The sequence below is a fragment of the Fusarium keratoplasticum genome, chromosome 3 (assembly GCF_025433545.1).
Source record: "Fusarium keratoplasticum isolate Fu6.1 chromosome 3, whole genome shotgun sequence".
Classification (NCBI taxonomy): domain Eukaryota; kingdom Fungi; phylum Ascomycota; class Sordariomycetes; order Hypocreales; family Nectriaceae; genus Fusarium; species Fusarium keratoplasticum.
Window position 1 is genome coordinate 5614526 of NC_070531.1, and position 18761 is coordinate 5633286.

The 18761-nt window shown below is 50.2% G+C and overlaps 8 protein-coding genes across 8 annotated transcripts; 2 read left to right on the plus strand and 6 right to left on the minus strand.

Moving 5' to 3' along the window:
- Positions 1 to 728: 728 nt before the first annotated feature.
- Positions 729 to 1604, plus strand: NCS57_00505400 (SGNH-hydro domain-containing protein; the record flags this gene model as incomplete). Its single annotated transcript, XM_053054994.1, has 4 exons — positions 729 to 734; positions 785 to 881; positions 929 to 1053; positions 1104 to 1604. 4 exons carry the CDS (start codon positions 729 to 731, stop codon positions 1602 to 1604), a joined length of 729 nt encoding a protein of 242 aa, XP_052917154.1.
- A 2432-nt stretch (positions 1605 to 4036) lies between these two features.
- Positions 4037 to 5120, minus strand: NCS57_00505500 (uncharacterized protein; the record flags this gene model as incomplete). The annotated part of the gene is made up of 2 exons (XM_053054995.1): positions 4037 to 5008; positions 5070 to 5120. The coding sequence occupies 2 exons, from the start codon at positions 5118 to 5120 to the stop codon at positions 4037 to 4039; spliced, it is 1023 nt and encodes a 340-aa protein (XP_052917155.1).
- A 717-nt stretch (positions 5121 to 5837) lies between these two features.
- On the minus strand, positions 5838 to 6985 carry NCS57_00505600 (Beta-lactamase domain-containing protein; the record flags this gene model as incomplete). Its single annotated transcript, XM_053054996.1, has 2 exons — positions 5838 to 6727; positions 6781 to 6985. The coding sequence occupies 2 exons, from the start codon at positions 6983 to 6985 to the stop codon at positions 5838 to 5840; spliced, it is 1095 nt and encodes a 364-aa protein (XP_052917156.1).
- A 1474-nt stretch (positions 6986 to 8459) lies between these two features.
- On the minus strand, positions 8460 to 9676 carry NCS57_00505700 (DAO domain-containing protein; the record flags this gene model as incomplete). The annotated part of the gene is made up of 3 exons (XM_053054997.1): positions 8460 to 9041; positions 9090 to 9379; positions 9433 to 9676. The coding sequence occupies 3 exons, from the start codon at positions 9674 to 9676 to the stop codon at positions 8460 to 8462; spliced, it is 1116 nt and encodes a 371-aa protein (XP_052917157.1).
- Positions 9677 to 10201: 525 nt separating this feature from the next.
- On the minus strand, positions 10202 to 11707 carry NCS57_00505800 (Zn(2)-C6 fungal-type domain-containing protein; the record flags this gene model as incomplete). The annotated part of the gene is made up of 1 exon (XM_053054998.1): positions 10202 to 11707. The coding sequence occupies one exon, from the start codon at positions 11705 to 11707 to the stop codon at positions 10202 to 10204; it is 1506 nt and encodes a 501-aa protein (XP_052917158.1).
- A 1446-nt stretch (positions 11708 to 13153) lies between these two features.
- Positions 13154 to 14297, minus strand: NCS57_00505900 (DAO domain-containing protein; the record flags this gene model as incomplete). The annotated part of the gene is made up of 3 exons (XM_053054999.1): positions 13154 to 13429; positions 13478 to 14204; positions 14266 to 14297. The coding sequence occupies 3 exons, from the start codon at positions 14295 to 14297 to the stop codon at positions 13154 to 13156; spliced, it is 1035 nt and encodes a 344-aa protein (XP_052917159.1).
- Positions 14298 to 14940: 643 nt separating this feature from the next.
- Positions 14941 to 16081, plus strand: NCS57_00506000 (DAO domain-containing protein; the record flags this gene model as incomplete). Its single annotated transcript, XM_053055000.1, has 3 exons — positions 14941 to 14969; positions 15029 to 15752; positions 15806 to 16081. The coding sequence occupies 3 exons, from the start codon at positions 14941 to 14943 to the stop codon at positions 16079 to 16081; spliced, it is 1029 nt and encodes a 342-aa protein (XP_052917160.1).
- Positions 16082 to 17035: 954 nt separating this feature from the next.
- Positions 17036 to 18485, minus strand: NCS57_00506100 (uncharacterized protein; the record flags this gene model as incomplete). The annotated part of the gene is made up of 5 exons (XM_053055001.1): positions 17036 to 17394; positions 17460 to 17590; positions 17670 to 18129; positions 18208 to 18244; positions 18339 to 18485. The coding sequence occupies 5 exons, from the start codon at positions 18483 to 18485 to the stop codon at positions 17036 to 17038; spliced, it is 1134 nt and encodes a 377-aa protein (XP_052917161.1).
- Between the last annotated feature and the right edge of the window lie 276 nt (positions 18486 to 18761).

An 18761-nucleotide genomic window follows, 5' to 3' on the forward strand; every position in this document is an offset into this window, starting at 1 on the left:
CCCGTAGTCGTATGCAAGCAACAGAAAGTTTTTTTGGACGGGAACAACACACCCTGGCGTCAAAATCCGCTTCTGTTCTCCTTGATCCGACTGGGATCTGTCTCGAAGAAAAAGGTGCTAACGATGAGTCGATAGGGTGTTTCCTTGACCAGTTCTCTATTTCGCTTCAGATACCTGGTAAATTTGTGTTCAACATCATCCATCCCTGATACATCGTCAAACCTGGGCACATTCTTCGCAAGGCCAGGGCTGATACTCACCTAACGTTGCTCTCCGTTTGGGATTGAACGACCATGGAGTAGATCGTTCTCAGCTAAGAACGGCTCCCAGATACGATTGGCTTTTCGGTCTCTGGCTGGTGTGCGAGAGGTAAGGCGCAATCGTCTCGAAGGAAGAGCTATTCCATGTAGTGAGGGGATGAATTGTCAAACCAACAGCAAGTGAGGATTGGGAGTCATGGGCCGTCGTGGTTATCTTGTCTCAGTCCAGGTGCGGAATAATACCGCCCCATGACTCTTGATATGCGGGTCTATGGCATAGCCACACTTGGTTCTAGAGTCTAGTTGCCCTATGACTCATGGAATGTGCGTTAGGAGCATCGCCTCATTCAAATTTCAAATAACACCATTCATCATGTTCCCCATATATTTGTTACAAGTCGCATATAAATTAAACGCGAGGAACCACGAAATGCGCTACATGATGAGACATCTCGATATTTCTCAGCCATGGCTGTAAGTTTATTCATCGTGGTGTTGTAAGATGTGGTGTTGACCAATTGTAGACAACTTATCCTCAACTCGTATTGTTCGGCGACTCTTTGTTGCAAGGGTCCATAGATATTCAAGACGGCTTTTCCTTCCAAGCCGCACTTCAAACCCGTATGTATGCCTTTAACCTTTTTGTACTTGACTAAGTATTGCCGCAGGTTTGATACGACGTCTTGATGTTGTGAATCGCGGGTTCGCAGGTTGGAATTCCAAGAACGCCCTCGAATATCTTCCCAAGATATTTCCAGCACTCAACGATCAGTCAGCGAAACTGGATTATCTTGTAAGCCAGACGAAAACTCCAAGCCAGATACTTTGGACTAATGGAGATAGATTGTCTTGTTTGGTGCTAATGATGCCATTGTCCCTCATCCCGCCTCAACGAGGGATGTGTCGGTCGATGATTATAAGCTCAACTTGATCCGCCTTATCAACCATGCCCACATTAGACCTCATAGACCGAAAATTCTTCTGGTCACACCAACCCCGGTGGATGAGGACAAGCTTAATAGCCTGGGCCATGAACCTCGAACTTTGGCTCACACGAGATTATATGCTGAGGCAGTTCGGGAAGTCGCCAAAGAAAATTCGGACATAATTCTTATTGACCTATGGCAAGCTGTGGTGGAAAAGGCGACACATACGACAACCCAGGACATCACGTCAAATCTGGCAGCAGAATTGCCCGCTGCCAACTTTGACGGCCTTTTTACTGATGGGCTGCACTTGAGCGCAGTGGCGTATAAACTTTTATACGACCTCGTTACTCCTTATCTTCCAGAAGGGCACCCCTCCCAGTATGTCTATCCGAACTGGAAGGACCTTGTTAATTAGCCTTTTTTATTCCTCTAGTCTCTGCTGTTGTCGGCAAGACCTCTTAACAAGCCTGATCCTAGATGGTCAACGATTTCAAGCATACCTCTCCTATGAATAGAGCTACATATTACGAGCGTGATTTAGCAGTGGCCAGTGAGTGCGGATATTAAGCGCTAAAACTCGATGGGTCAACTAATATCGAGGTACATGCCCATCCCTATGTAGCTGGATGTCTCGGATGGACAAGTTGTGTTCTCTTTATTGCAAAGCTTGGAAAGGCTCTACCCTGCGCAAGACCTATATTCTTAGGTACTGAGGGTCTAATTGCCAATCGTAAATATGACGCACCGTTATAGTTGGGCAAGTTGTGTTCCTATGAATCGAATTTGTTAAAACTAGTCAAACAAAACGATCAAGTCCTTAACGCTAATCACCGGTTTGCTTTTTGGCAGCCTGTGCCTGTAACAGCTTTTCTTTAGTCTCACCGCGAGCGAAGCGCATATGGGTATCGGTAAACGTATTGTTCGAAATGGCGGTAAGTATACTGACATCCAACACAAGGGCACGCAATAATTCCTACAGGGGCGTATTTCTTGCCCGATCCAAGGCGCCTGATCATATCCAAAGCCTCCTTTTGGGTTGAGTACCCCGTCCTACCACCAAACTTGCCGACGGGAAGGGACGGGAAGTAGAGAGATATTGTCAGGTATCTTTGTCCAGTCCCGACACCAGTTGGCTCCATGAGGTCTATGCGACACTGGCGGTATCCTGACCCAGGGCTATGAATATTGCGGCGAGGATGTTTGCAGTGTTGATACTGGATCCGAACTGCCCGTTACGGCCTTCTCCTTCTTTACCAATTTTCAAGATATTGTGCAATCTTTCAGTGTCAAGGCCGAGTATCTTCTCATAGGAGGCTCCTGTTAGCGTTCCCTAGGCGATGGCCTCGACGACCTGGGTGCCTGAGACTTTTCCCCAGGATGGTTTCTTGTCTGGTTCCATCTGGCCCTCGATAAAGAAGTCCTTGATCGCGTACTCGTCTGCATACTTCTTTCGGAGCATGCCACATGCATAAGAGGTGGCCTTGGTTGTTATGTTCTGCCCGGCAGCGTCCCCGCAAGAATAACTGCAAAAAAGATGAATGTGAACCCGATGCCTGATGGTTTTAACTCCTTCAAGTTGACGAAACGGCCCGTCGACTTTGCCAACTCTGTAAACTCGTGTTGCAATGCCGGGGCCGCCCTGTAAAAGCCTATCACAGCGCCAGGATCTTTGAAGATGAAGACGGGACCTCAAGACATGCCGTCTCCAAACACGTCAAACAGCACTCCGCCAGAGGCATCAAAGGCCTTGCAGCCGCAGGAGAAATTGGCAACGAGCGTCGCTTCGTACGTTGCGAGCGGTGCGTACAACTCCCTGTCAACGCCGGGGCCGACAATCCGTAAAGGGCCGGCTAGGCCGAGGGGCACTTTGGTAAAGCCTACACAGTTCTCGACTTTGATGGAGGAAAGGTCTTGATCGTGTTGAGAGGTTTGAACGAGACCCAATTCGCGGGCCCGCTCTTTCATTTTCTGGGCTCTCTTGGAAGACATTGCTGCTGATTTTGAAGCGTCGGATGCTTCTTTTCCTCTGAAGGATTAAAAGCCCCAATCCAAGACGTGCCATAGACTCCCATTTAAAAGAAGAGTCTCCGTATCGAGCGCGCCTCAACTGGGGCGTCTTGATACAGCCTGGGGGATTATTGGCCACCTTACGGCCTTCCCTGGCCCATTCTCAATAGCTTCAATGTTGTTTCAGCGCACGATGGTTCCCGTTGTGGACCCCTGCCGACATTCTGGGTCCTCTGAGACATCAATCTTAGATCCATATCATGACCTCGGCAGGAGGAGCGGGCCTGCTCGAAGGCCTTTCCCCGCTCAAGAGTGCCATTCTGGACTCTTGGGAGGGTGTCGTACGGAATAGGCATTATGGTGCGCACTGGAAGTTGGCATGCAATGCCTCAAAGTTTTCAACACCCCCTCTAGGATCTGATCTCCTTGTTACTTGCGTTTACCAACTTCAATAGCTAACACTTTTTGTACGCTACGCCGTGGGTTCTGCGAGTAAAAGATTTTCCCAAGTCACAGCAACTTGGCATGGCAGATTTGGTCTCATTCTGAGTTGCGAGTTGGGCAATTAAGCGCGGCTGTGGTTGTACTCGGCATCCTGTAGTTCAACGCTGAGCTGCTAAGTATCCCGTTACCCAGGTACATAGAAGTTGTGACTCTACATAGCAAGCAGTGCAGAGTTGTATTCACAAGTAGAGGGCTAAAGGAAAAGAAGCTCGCGGGTTATGTAGGTAGAAAGGAACCAGAGAGTTACGACTTTTGTCTAATCTAAGAAATATCCTTCTATGTTTTAACTGGCTAGGTAGGGAACATAAATCTTGAAACGCACACCTCCTCTATCCTTTATGCGCCAACATTCCTCACTTTCTGCAGCTGCACGTCTCTAATGCTAAGTCCGTCCTGTGACCCAAGACTGAAATCAGCACTTTGATCACCCAACGGAATTGGAACCTCCTCTATCCGAGAGTAGTCACCTGGGCCACTGCTGCCATTTGGGATGAAGAAGCGACGGTCGAAGCGAGACAAGGCGTATGAGTAGACCACGATAATCTCGATGGCAAAGTTGACGATGTAAAAGCAGGCTTTATGGTGGAACCACGCCGGATCGGTGATGGGACGTATCACATAGCTAGTGCCAGCTCTGAAACCTGCACCGAAAGCCAAGAGCATCGATGTCGCGGTGAGAAGGTAGACTTTGGTTTCCATCCTTCCTCGGCCGAAGGGTTCAACTTTCTCCGGGCTAGAAAGCAAGGCGCTGACGACGGTGATGGGTAATGGCAAGAAAGCCATTACTGCGATATAGGTAGCAGAAAAGAGCTGTATATGGCGAATCGTCTTCCGCACCCCAACGTCGAAGGTGTAGAATGAATACACAACAGCGATTATGGTCATGATGAGTGTCGCAATAAGGCTGAATAGTAGAAACCGCGCTACCAATGTTGCAGGTTTTCCCCAACCCAGCCGCGGGTGGTAGGCTCGGAGGATGCGTTGGGCGAAGAAGAGGTTGATGACAAAGATCATTACAACACCTGCACTGTTGAAGACCTGGGAAGCGATGACGGTGTTGACTTGATGTGGCTTGGAGCCGACGACGATGCGTAGTGAACAGGCAACGATACGGGCGATAGAGAAGCCGAATAGGACAGCCGAGAAGAGGAACTTGTGGCCGCGTCGTCGATTCCGTATGTATATAGTCATGTTGAAGACAGCGCTGGCGAGGAAGAAGGCAATAAAGACGCCGCAAATCGGATCGTCGACGGAGGGGGTTGGACGGCCGCCGACGGTTGCAGCTGTTGTAACTAGGTAGGGCGGTCCCTGAATGGCGAATATTAGTGTGGGATCTTCAGAAAACAAGAGTTGGTTGGCAGGAACCTACATCTATTTGCGCCTGTGACGGGTTGGCCTGGTCCTGATCATTCAAAGACATGGTGGGAGTTGCTGAGCGAGCTATGTGGCGAAGACGGTAGGAGGCGCGTAGCCGTGATGGCTGGCTAATTTTGTGCCTTCTCTTTTGTTTTGAAAGAGGGTAGAGAAGCTCTAAATACAAGAGACAAAGCCATATGGCTGTAATGATTTGGTGACCCCAGGGCCAGCAGCTTAGGAGCTTTAAGAGTCTATTGGGCTCCAGTCAAGTGAAGCCCCTGACTACTGAAACTCTGCAATTGGCAGAGCCTAGCCAAGACCCGCGGAGGGTCAGGCTCATCAACAGTGCGCCTCCCGGATTCGGGGTAATCAGGAGTTCTAAACGCGAAGCGCGAGAATCATCATGCAAATTTTTAGTGCCATATGGAGCGAAGAGTGGGAATTGAGTGCCCAATAGCGCCATGTCGTGCGATGGCCTCTACGAGATTTGCAATCTTACTGCACGGAATCATGCAGTGAAAATACAAGGCAGGTTGGTAGAGGATATAGGGCCGATGAAGTTGGCCATAGCATCAAATGTGGACGAGACAAGAAACAACGAGTCTGCTTTAGATTATATAGAGTGCATATGCTCAAACGATATATAAGAACTTTTGAGATTTACGCAACAATGTCTCCAGACGAGGACTGTATAAGAAACCCTTAAACAAGTGGAGATTCTAATTTTGAGCATACTAACACATCAGACCATGAGATATATCTGTATGCATATGCTACTCTACTAATCGCAAGATGCTAGGGCAAGGTCATTGATCTTGGACAGGCGCTCAAGGTGGTGAAGTCCCTCGATGAAGCCAGCACTGAGGAAACACACGCTGAGATCGCGGTCTGGATCGACCATCCACATGGTCGAGCCTCCACCAACACTGTAGAAGGCTCGAGGAGAGGCTGTATATCCAGCGCTAGTCAGATAATGGCCCTCACCTCGAACGTAGCCGCCAAGCAGTGAGTACAGGGCCGGAGAGTCAGGTATGTTCCTGGGCTCCTTCTCAGGGACAAGTGCACTGTTTGACAGTGACACCGTATGGTTCTTGCAAGCGTAGTCGAATAACGCTTTGGACATGAGTCGGTAATCTCCAATGACGCCCCTTTGTCTCATTGCCTCGACAAACCGGAACAGATCGTGAATGGTGCAGAAGGCGGACGCGGCAGGCATCTCGTTTCCATTGGTACACCCTTTAGTGAGCATATGCTGGGTCGAAGGCGTGGAAGTATTGGTCTGTTTAGAGGTATGGCATACTGGTACCCTGTTTGCGTGATCCTCAGCCAGGCCAAAGCATGAATGTCCCATCCCCAGCGGGTCAAACAGTTCTTCCTTGGAAATAGTGCGGAAGTTGCGTTCCTTTGGATCTGTGGCCACAAGAATCTTTCCCAAGACGGCGTAGCTAGCAAACGGATTGTAGACACATTGAGTACCCGGGACGTACTCGATCGGGATACTAGCAACAGAGGCATAATGTTGATCTAGATTGCCTAGGTTTTCCACAGAGATTCCTGGGGGTAGAAAACCACGGAATGTGCCAGCCGTATGGTTGAGAAGTTGGCGACTATTGCCACCAACGCCAAACTCGGGAAGAATTTCGGCGACTTTTGTGTCCAGGGTGAAGCGGCCTTGGTCAATGGCTCAGAGAACGAGCGCGGCAGTAAAAGACTTTGAAACCGACATTGCGAGGTAGATGTCATCGTCGCAAGCAGCTCGGCCATCAGGGTCACTGTACCGAACACCTTTTGTAGGCCAATTTTGCCTCCTCTCGCCACGATGATGGAAGTACCAAACATTCGCCCATTGTCGATGTCGTCCTGAATAGCTTTGCATAATCGAGATAAAGCTCCCTCGTTGAGGTTGGCATCGCGAGCGGAGGGGGTCATCTTGTATGTAAAGTGTTGAAATTTCTGACTGAGGACTCAAGAGCTTTTTGCATCCGGATGAAGCGATGAATCTGCATAGTAAGCCGAACTGGCCTTCTTAACTCGTACATGGCGGTCTGTGGTTTGAGTTTCCATGACACCTACTTGGGAGAGCGGAAGGCCGAAGCGTCGGGCCATTGTCACCTTCGGGACCGGAGCATCGCGCTTCTCGGGGCCGGGTTATCGGATGGTCGGATGGTCGGGGCGGTGGCCTCAACCGGGAAAAGTGGACAATGAGCGGAAGCTATACCACTATGTCTGCTGGAAGACTGGTGATTTCATGTTCAATGAAATTTCCCTAGAGCCACCCTCCGGGTATAGAAAGTTTTTGGGAGGATGGATGCTTGGGTTAACCGATGCCACTAGATCTTTGGCAGCTCGCACCAGTTCATTTAGTTTGCGGGTCATAGACATTACTCTACCCCGTCAGGCCTTGATACACGCCTGTGGTGTTCTACTCGATAGCAGCATCATGTCTCGACTCACCAGTCGGAGAGGATGCAACCTATTCCATAGTTGATAAAACCTAGCTATTTCGCGTGCAGCATGCACTCGATTGAAGCCCTGTATCTCTGAGCTCCATGCAGAATGTAGATGATATATACCTTCGGCCACATGTTCCACGGTCACGGATTCCAGTGCCGTTGTGCATGAATTTTACTCTTTGTTATGATGACTTCGGAAACGACTAAGGCACAGTTGAGGCACACATTCTAATAGCTATCTGATAAACAAGAAGAACAAGCAGCCGCTATGTTAACATCGGTATATGATGTTATGAAGTTTTGATATTGCGTTCTTTGCTATAGTTGAAGCCCGGCCCTCGATGGGATAAGAGCCAGAAGACCGAGAGCCTCACACTCTGCCATCTTCAGCCTCCATGCCCCATCCTGCCCCAGTGGTTTATTGTCAACGGTTTGGTCAATGAAACTTGTAGATAGATAGCATCCGATGGCTTCAGAAACCGTCAACGAGGGGAAGCAGAGATACCAAGTCATTCAAAGGTTTATTGAACGCTAGTTTCCTACCTATGTGACATGAAACCAGCATATAGAGAAAGTAAGAAAATATCGCTCTCGCTCCTGACTCAGTGTATGGCAGGGGCTATCTGATTGCTACATTCAGAGTTTTGACTGGAACTCCTTCAGTGGCTCTTGGTACAACTCTAATATCCTGTTTCTACTGTCACCAAGTCGCTCTTTGGACTCCTGGAACAGTCGCGGTATTCCAGTTTCGTTGAACCCTTTGTTGCCGAGAACAATGTCTGCCATCCCGCTGGCGCACAGAAACACCTGGGGCATACCATGACCGGTAAAACCGCCCATAATGAACACACCTGGACGACCTGGAATCTCACCGACGCGCGGGAGCCTATCAGAAGAGTATCCCATGACAATAAGCAGGTTAGCAAGGGATAATGGGAGAGATAATCGGATTACGACTCACTGCCTGTCCATACGTCATCGACCTGAGCGCCGCTGTTCTCCCATCCACTGAAATGGCGTTGCATGTAACCATCAAAGTAACGGCGAGCCCTCTCGATTACCTTGCTGTCGTCTGCGTTACCATACCAGTCCTCCAAGTGTCTGATATAGGCCTGCCGGGCGCCTCCAACTATGATACTCCCGTCAGGTCGCGGAATCAAGTAGTCAAAGTCCCAGTTGTTAAATCGCAGTGCATACGAGTTTGTCAACAAGGGCGATGCCCCAGGGGTGGTAATTCGACTACAAATGGCTCGGTAAGGGACGATCTTGCCTTCATACTCTGGCAGTAGAGCAGCCGTATACGCATTGGTTGCCATGACAAGTTTCTTTGTCTTGACTACACCGCGTTCTGTTGTGATGGTCCAGAAGCCATTCTCGTCTCGGGTTGGAGATATCGTTCGCACTGATGTGTTCGTTTGTAGATTGACGCCGTTGGCGATGGCCTTGCGAAACATGTGGTGAATGAGCTTGTAGGGCCACAAGTGGCCAGCAGTGTAGCTGAAGCATCCCTTTGCTCCCTTGACACCCGAGAGCTTTCCTCTTGTCAGCTAAGTCACGGTGATTAAAGGTCGCCAACTTACTTTCTCAGCAAATTCCTGCGGCGCACAATATGTGTGTTTCGTTGCCTCAACTCCCTTGGCCAGCAACGACTTGTAGCCTGCTTCAAGACTGTTTTGATGCTGCGTCGAGAATTGAACATCGATGGCTCTCGTCATTACGAAATCGCAATCGACCTCTTCCTCTCGTATAAAGTCTGCAACCGCCTCGACGTTGGCGCTTTCGAAGTTGGCGACTTCAGCAGCAGCCTCAATGCCATACTCGTTCGCCAATCTGGAGATGGCGTAGTAAGAATCTGGCTTGAGGTGGCCGCCTAACAACACGTTAGTCGTAGCCATTTAGCATCAACATCTAATAGAGCCATACCATTTCGCCCAGTCGCTCCAGAGCACAGCTGCCTTGCCTCCAAAACTAGGATTGACGGTACTCGGTCAAAACATTTTGATAGAATGTGCGTAACGAGCGCTGCTCCTGAGTACCCAGCTCCGACCACAACAATATCGCATTCGCCCGGGAGCGCGCTCGTTGACCGATGATTGTCGAGATCCCCAGTCTGGCTCCTCCAGAAGGAACTCATACCATTGGGCGGAGGGAAGGCGGAAGAAGACATGTTGACGTCGGTTTGTGTTGAATCATCAGCTTAGGAGAGCTAAGTCTGACCTGAGTGGGGGATGCAAGCAAGGCCTTGGGTCGAAGTATTTAGATCCCTCTTCCTGTCCCGAATGACACAGCCGATTGAGCGGTGATAACCGCCACTCGCTTACCGTCCGAATTCGGACACTACTACGTAACTAACCTGCCTAGATATGCAAGGATATGCGTGCCGGATCTTTCCAGGGCCCACCAGCCATCGCCTCCACTCCTTCGCATGAAGTCCAGATACGGGAACTGTTCTCTCAGCGAGGCCTCGGTCGCGGGGAACTCCTTTTGGCAGCTCATGCCATTTCAATAAGAAGTCGTGAGATTGCTACACACGTGCCTGAGCATCCCATGCCCGACAGGCCCCTGCTACGAGCGTCACATTGTGCAATATAGATACCCTGGTCGAGATAGAAGGTGTACTTGTTATACAAATAATTGACAACATTCTCATAGCCTGAGAAAGACAAGTAGCGATGGCTTGAAAGCAACAACCTTACCCCAACATGATGTTCCAACCCTTCTCAATCATAACTTCCAACCAGGTGATGGTTTCGCCCGCATCCTTGCGTTTCCAAATCTCTGGGAGCATCTCCAGCGCCGTCAAATTCGCCCGCAGATGATTCAGCGAGTACACCTCCCTGAACCTCTGCAGCACTAATTCTCTCTCCCGTGTATCCTCCTTGGTCAGTTCAGAGCCTGCCGTGAAGAGCGGGATGGCCTGAAGGTTGGTACAACCGTGGCTAGAGGGGATCGAGATGAGGTTGCGTACCACCTCCAGCGCCCGATTCCTGATTCTAGCCTCGAGGTCTTCGTCGATTGAACTTGATGATAGGCTGTGCCACAGTTCCGCATCCTCTTCGCATGTCAGGTTGAGGAGTTCGGTCATCAGAGCGTCGTCTACACTGTCATCCCGACGACGCCGATAGCAGATGGCTTCTAGGTTGATCAGCCCATGAGACCTGAAGGCATCGCTTATGAGACCGAGCTGGGGATTATCTCGGTTCGGCTCCCATTTTTCCATCTCCTCCTGCAACGCAACCTCGACCGATTCATCGCGAACACCCTTCTCGACGACCGACCGACAATAGCGCCCTACATTGCCCAATAAGTAGAAAATCTCGGTCGAGTAGCCCCCGAAAGGATGATATTCTTGGCCGACATCCAGCAGAGCAGTGTACATCTCGTCAGTGTTGAGAGACACCTGCTCGTCGGCTGGGATGAGGAAGGCCGTGGCCATATCCCAGTACAGATAAGCCCCAACGACGAAGTTGAAGTACGGCGGTCGCGTTTCTCGATTCGATGCATCGGATAACAGAATGTCGGTCAGAGCTCGCGCTCCACGGAGGTGCTGCTGGCCAAACTCGGCCGTGGGGGCGTTGGTCCAGGCCGTGGAGAGACCGACCAGCAGCACGCTCAAAAAGAGAGGGAACAGGTTGTCGCCAGGGCAAGATAGATCCTGTATGATCAAGCGAAGGGCTGAACTTCGCTCCTCCAGGCATTTAGAGAGCTTGTCAGGATCAAAGTAATGCCTGTGCCCGGCACCAACGCTCTGCAGGGCATGCTTGAGGCTGGGACATTGCTCGACATATTCAAGGATGGGGAACGAGAGCGGATTCTCGTCAGGGTCGATGACCATGATTTGGCTGGCTCTCTCAAGCCAATATCGTAGCAGAGCCTTGTCATCGGACTTTGACTTGATAACGACCTGCTCGGTGGGAGCTGGGGAGGAGCCAAGCTTGATCCAGGGCGCCTCGTGCTGCCACTTTGTCAATCTGGGGGGAGATTGGCAGAAGGAGCCGCGTTTCTGGCAGCGGACGCACACGGGAAATGTCTCGTCGCATTTGACGCGCCTGCGTCGGCATTCTGTGCAGCCCGATCGACTTCTTCGTGCTTCTCGGCCTTTGGGATGTGTGTCGCGGTCGGCTGGGCTGGCTAACTCATCATGGGGAGTCGGCCGAGGCTGGTTCCAGAGGCGGAACCTGATCTGTCTGGTCTTCATTTCGATTTATAGGTTTTCTCTAGAGAGTCGGCAATACTTCTTGGGTGAGTGTTGATGAAAGGTAGTGAATGTTTGCGACTGATTGAGGAGAAGAAAATGGCTACCTGAGATCCAAGCAGCCAAGAACATCCACCCACCCCTTCAGTTATCAGTTGGGGATGCCGGCTTATCCATGACTCGAGTCCCACATGAACCAGGGTTCCCCGCGTCTTTGCCTCTTTTGCGTCTAGCGTTATCTACCCCGAGTGCTGGGGTCAACTCTATCTCCGACTCACCGATTGGCCTTTGCCTGCCCATGTGTAAAGATTGGAAGTCTCGATCAAGAAAATCAACCAAGAGACACATTAAGAAAGTAAAATAAGCGTGTTTTGTATACTTTTATAACTTGCTGCGGCTTAGGATAGGAATCACGAGTCTGTTCGTGAGTCGCTTCGACTCACGGTATGATCTCGAGACAGGCATTAGAGCATACGAGGCGCAATAAAGACACTATCGACCACGATGGATGCCACCACAAGAATGATGGCAGTTCTCAAAAACTCAGGAAGACCCTTGATACCCGCATCCTTGATAGTGATGAAGAATTGTGACGCGGCAACACCGGCTCCGTTGAACAGGCGGTTGCCGTCAGATGACACAAGCAGGCCGACAAAGGTGACAGAGATGCAGCAAATCACTAAAATACGAATCGCGACGGCGAAGACGGACGTCGACAACAGGGTCCTTGTCGATGCCTGAGCGATTGTTCAAAGTCATTGGGAAAGGAACAAGGGAGACGGTAATCGAAGAGAGAAAATAAGTTTGGTTAATGTCAAACGAGGCACTCATGGCAAGTACAAACTCCGTCATGACTTATTATACCAAGGGCATCATGAACGGATGCCAAGCATTTCCCAATCCAGCCTATAGGCGAGGATCTGTGCTTCAGGATTCCGGGGTAAAGCAGTCAAGAGGGCCTTGGCCGCCCCTTGGACTGTTTCTTATCGCGTTATCCCATGCACACATGCTCTGCGTGTGTTCTCGACCACACTGATCGCCGGGCCCAAGTTATAAGTTAACCTGGGTATCTGGGGGTGCCTTACCCTGGTCCGCATTCTCGACGAGGGAAGGAAAGAGGAGACTCATCTGCGAAGGCAGTTATCACCTGTGTTTCCTCCACTGAAAGGCCTCTATGCAAGCAGGGGAGAAGTCAGTGCTGTCACCGAGGCCACGAATGCGCAACAAAAGGGCAGCAGCAAGATGCCATTGGTATTGGATACTGAATAATCACGGCTCTCGCTAGAAGTGATAGTCACCATTTGCTGCCTTGTCAGCCACTCATACAGCTGGCACCCCTGTAGTTAGAAGATGTCAAATCTGCTCGACAACACCTGGAACAACTGGCTACCCATATTCAGTTTAGGTGGAACCGAATCAACATCCAACAGATCTTGGTTGCCAAGCACCTTACAGCTTGGAGCCGCTAGGAACTTCCAGGATCGTCTCGTTGACGAGGTTGACAACCGATCTTGCGAGACCGAAGCTATACACATAACCACCAGCGTTCTGGCCATAGGCATGGATTACATTTTGTCTTCCAACTTTTTCCCTCTCACACCTTACACCAGCAATTTCGTTATCCATGGTCGGGTAAATGCCAACGTGATCGTATAAAATTGGCCAATCTTGAGGGTCAGGGGACGGGAACAAGTCGGGATTGTTTTCGTGCGCTCTTCGACAGATCTGAACCTGTTAGACTTGCTGATTATCCAAATTGGGCCGTTATCTTACCGTCGCTCTGTGCTCTTCCGAGATGTTCACGTCTTGCGAGCCCTCAGTGAGTACTCCGCCAACGTAAACGGTGCCATCCATGCGCGAAAAAGCAGTCGAGTAGTAGCCATTCAGGCCGCGGCGGATGAAAAGCCGGTCGTATGTCTCGTTTTTGGCTACTACACACTGCAACCTCCACGACTTCATGTTCTGCTCACGCACGTCGGACAGAGTTTGGGCGCCGAACCCAGAAGCGTTGATTAGGACATCGTGGCCAAGGCCCTTGAGATCTGAGAGCGACATGACCTTTGTTCGGAGGAATTTGACTCCTCTGGCTTGAAGTCTCTGATACAGCCACAGGAGGAATTTCTGGGGCGTCAGAACCACGGTCCAGTACTTCATGCCGTATATCGCGCCGGCGGGAAGTTCGTCCTTGGAGAGAAACCGGAAACCAGGGAGTTTATCGGCATACCAGACGTCGCTCTTGGATCCCCTGTCCATGATCTCAGTCATTTCGATTTGACGGGCACTTGATTCGGGATGCTTCTCGGCTAGTTTCCACAGACCCGCGAAACCCTCTAGCTGCATCTTCTGTTCGAGGGGTCGAGAGTCGTGAACGCCGACCCAAATCGCTCCGGCCCAAGGGCTGGCCCAGTCTTTGGTATCGTAGTCGCCCGGCATATGTTCGGCAACAATCGTCACATCGTACTCTTTAGGGAGGCTTGCTGCTATCACCATTCCAGTGACGCTGTCGTCAAGCCAACTCTGTCAGAGAAACGTCGAGGTTGGGAATTGAAGAGTGGACTTACCCGGCACCCAAGATTGTAACATTGGCCGTCATGATGAATCGTGCTGGAATATGGAAAACGAATAGTCAAAGGTGCAAGTAAACCACCATCGAAGGAGAAGAGTGAAGATGCGAAACAGTCCCAAGCCCCCTTTTGTGGTGAAGAGGCAACTCTGAGTGTCAGGCATTAGGCCGGCCCCAACATCGGAAATGGCCATCCACCATGCCCTTCATTTTCTGGCTTGTATTCATCATGAGCAGGCGAATCAGGTTCAAAGCCCCAGTTACCTCATTGGAAACCTTAGCGACGTCTGCTTCTTTCTCATCATGGTCCGGCTTGGGTTATGGTTCGCGCCGATTACGGACGCAAAGCCCTGAGCCACCGCGAGAGACCCTGACTAGGTAGTTAGAGAAGCCAATGGACTCAAAGGATGAGACTGCTCCACCCTGTCCACATGATCAAGATCCAAGCCGCAGGCCTTGCATTAGCTTGGGTGTCATCTCCAACTTCGCTTAATGTCCGAAATAGGAAAGTTTGCAACGTTCTCCATTTTTGCGGGGAAATTGGAGTTGTGACATCGGCTTGGGCCCCGGTTGAGGGTGCTGCTGTCATTATTAATAGGGAGAAGATGGGCAGAACACAGGATGTCAAAGTGAGTTTGAAGGGTTGTAGCTTACATCCTCCAAAGTACGAATCATGGTCAAAATCACCATCCTGGGTGCAGGGTATGTCTCCAACCAAGCCATGACCTTGTGTGCGCAGCAGAACTAATAACACATCTCAGTGTCACCGGCATGACAATTGCCAGTCAGCTGCCAATCGATTACAAGATCACCATTATTGGAAAGCACCTCCCCGGGGACCCAGAGGATTTCAACTTCGCCAGTAACTGGGCGGGCGCATGTTGGGTTGGCGTGCCCGATTCGAGCCCTCGAGACCGGAAGCTACAACTGGACTCATACGCCGGGCTTTGGAAGATCGCTTCCGAGCACCCTGACTCTGGCCTTCGAATCTCTCAAGTTACAGAGATCATGGAGACTGGCTCTCCCGATACCATCTGGTTCCACGACAAGATCCGCGGATTCCGATTCTTGAAGCCCGACGAATTGCCTGCCCGCGCGACCTGGGGCATGACCTACAAATCCATCATTATTTCTCCACCTGTTTTTCTGAAATGGTTGAGAGCGCGGCTTGAGGCGAGGGGTGTCGAGTTCAAACGCATGTCGGTCGAGAACTTGGATGAGCTCAAGAGCTTGGGTCACGATATTCTCATCAATGCTTCTGGTGCAAGCTCAAAGCAATTGCCGGGCGTTGCCGATAAAACCCTTATTCCGTGCCGACTTCAATCGATTGTGATGGAAAAGGATTGGGATAAAGGATTCATCTACCGTGGCCGTGATGGATACTACTTCAACATCTTTGGTCGACCAGACGGTACCTGCTACGTCGGTGGCTTCAAGGATTTTGGCGTTGACGATCGAACCGTCTACGACGAACAGAGACAAACGGTAGGATACCGACTGCTAGTTGTTTTGAACGACGGCTGACCATTCTGTCTTAGATTTTAGCTCGCGGCCACCAGGTACTGCCCGATGTCATGAAATCAGATCGACCTGAAGACTACAAGATCCTATACGACATTGCCACATCATACATGTTAAGACGGCAGGAGCATGGAGGTGCCAGGGTCGAGAGGGAAGTGATCAATGGTCAAAAGGTTGTGCATGCATACGGCCAGGAGGCGGGAGGATTCACCTATAGCTTCGGTATGGCAAGGGCTGCCAGTGAACTCGTTGCGCAGTACGCGTACGAGCTTCCTGTTCCTAGCCACTTGTAGTTAAAAGCCTGAAATTATTTTGTACATGAGAAGGATTTGAAGGAGATGTTTTATTACCTTCGGTAGTTTGGTGCAAGCTCCGGGTAGTATGCATATCCGATTAACTGTGTCTTTTGCTGTTGCGGTTGATGTGCTCTTTGGGAGACGTCGTTAATGACATGAAGAAGAGATATATGCTACCGTTTCAAAATCACTCGTCCACATGGGCGAAGAAACAAGGCAGTCAAGATGCTAGCCACGGATCAGTTGCAGCATGCATGGTCAAACGTTATCACAGTAAACTCGGGTCAGGCCAACACACGGATCCCAGAATACTCGGAGACGGAACTCAAGCGCACCAAAATCCATTTCCATTTTTAGAGCTGAGTTCCTGCCGCTTTAAGCTGAGCTGCTGCTGAGCGAGGGCTGAGGTTTCAGGACCTAGAGCTGAGGTAGGCTGAGCGAGGGGCTAAACGAGGAGCGGGCCAGTTTCGTGCCCCCCTGTAAGGGAGTTCCTTGCCAATAGAACCCGACTTTATGTACAGCCTATGGTATCATTGGCTTCACCAGTACCCGGCTACCACCATGTAGCCGGATCCGCAGATCCCGCGAGGAGACGAGGCGACTCTGCCAGTCGCCCAACGCAATGCTTGAAAGGGAGTCGGGTTGGAGATAGCAGCGTGCAGCTGCTAGTGTTGATAGGTATCCGAGTCGGCAGGACAAGTTTGACCGAGGCTGGTAGCGACATTGCCACTAGAATCACAGGCAGAGAAAAGTGAAGCGGAAAAAGGCGGTTTCATCAGCACGTATAAAGTCACCAAGTAGTCGGTGAATTGGTTCAAGATTAACCCTTCATAAAGCTAATGGAATGTGAGACAGGCTCACCTAGCCCGTTCCATATAGCAAGGAATAAATAATTAAAGTCATATATCTAACAGCTATTTGCACTAACTGTCTCCCTCCCCTCTCTTTCTTCTAAGACGATTCATAATATACTTTGGTCTCATTCTTGACTTGAATGCCATATGCCCTATTTATGTTGTTGTTGTTGGGCCCCTCATCATCGCAGGTTGTAATAATAGTGTTGTTATGGCCACCACGCTCCGGATAGGAATGGAAGTCCATGTCGCCAGATGACCCGTCCTCAAGGTCGGCCAGCTGTCGCTGTGAACTGTTATCGTTCATTTCCTTTGTCCGTACAATGTTGCTAAGTTTAATGCCCTTGCTGCTGGTCAGGCCGCTGATAGCGTTGGGACCAGTTGAGTTGGACTTGGAGCTGAGTATCGAGTTGGATATGAGCCTGCGGAAGACAGGCCTAATGATAGGGAGACAGGCTTTGTCGGGGGGAATTAGCGTCAACACCAATATGTTGCTTAGACCAGTGTCAGGAATTACTCACAAGAGATGATAGCCAGGTAAGCTTCTGTGCCTGCCCAGATAATAACTCCTTTGATATCCTTTGCCATCTCAGTCGTCTTGGGATTCAGTGTGATTGCCTCGACAAGTACGATAATTGAAGCGGCACAAACACTACAAGACTCAGTCAGTCATCCACTCACCCAGCATCACAAGGAAAAAGTAACAGGGATATAAGTGGACCAAGACTTACAAGATACCGAACATAAACATGGCGACGACAGCAATCTTCTGACCCAGGCGAAGATTGAGGGCCTTGACCTGAAACACAGGCAGCGATAACACAGCTATCTCAAGGAATAGATGGACAAGGGTTGTGCCAAACATAAATTTGGCGGGGTCGATGTTGCACACAGCGTCCTTGATGTTGTGATTCCAGTACGCCTGGACTGGAATACAGTGGAAGATGGTCATGAAGGTTCGGATGGTGAGCCAGATCACAGTGCTTCCCTGGAGGATGTAGATTCCTAGTCGGATGTTGGAGACACTGAACAGGCGCCAATAGAAGCCGAGGATAGCCAGCTTGGAGAATCCCAGCGACATTGCGTATAGGAACTCGGCCATAAAAAGCCCGAACCGAGCATACTCCTCAACCCTCTCGGCTGGCTTAGGAACATCCTTCTTCAGATGGCCTAAACCCATCACAGTAGCCCCTGCAGAGAAGTGGTCAGTATATTAATATCCGGCCGCCCCGAGAGGGACTTTTGAGTCCCAAGTGATGGTACACTTACAGTATATTGTGAAACCGAAGTAGAGAGCAGCGGCGAGCTTATTATGACGGTTAGCGAGCTAAATAAGAGCAAGAGAGAAAGAGGGAGGAGAGAAAAATGTGGTCGTGAATGTGTAGGACCATGTAACTCACCCAAGAAGTCAGACAAAAATAATCGTCCCACCACAATGCTACATTTGTGATCTTTCGAGATACAAGGCGACAGATTACGAGCGTTGTAGCGATAGAAAACGTAATGAGCGAAGAGCTCATTACGCCGGCGTCCGGTGTGTAACCCATGACGGCAGGTATTATCGGCGATTGGTATCGTATCGAAGATGGTCGAGAACGAGATGGACGGATAAGAGGCGGTTGTGAGGGCGAAGCCGACAAATAAGGCTTGGAAGCAGCCGGTCCCTGAAGCAAAGTGAAATGCAATAACAGAGCAAGATTCACTGCGGGGTAATATATCTGTTGATGGTATTTAAGAAGCAGATAAGGCCCTGCCTCGAATGGGAGAGAAGGGAAGATACAGGGTCTTTAATTCCCTAAAGAGGTGGAAGACAAAATGAGAAA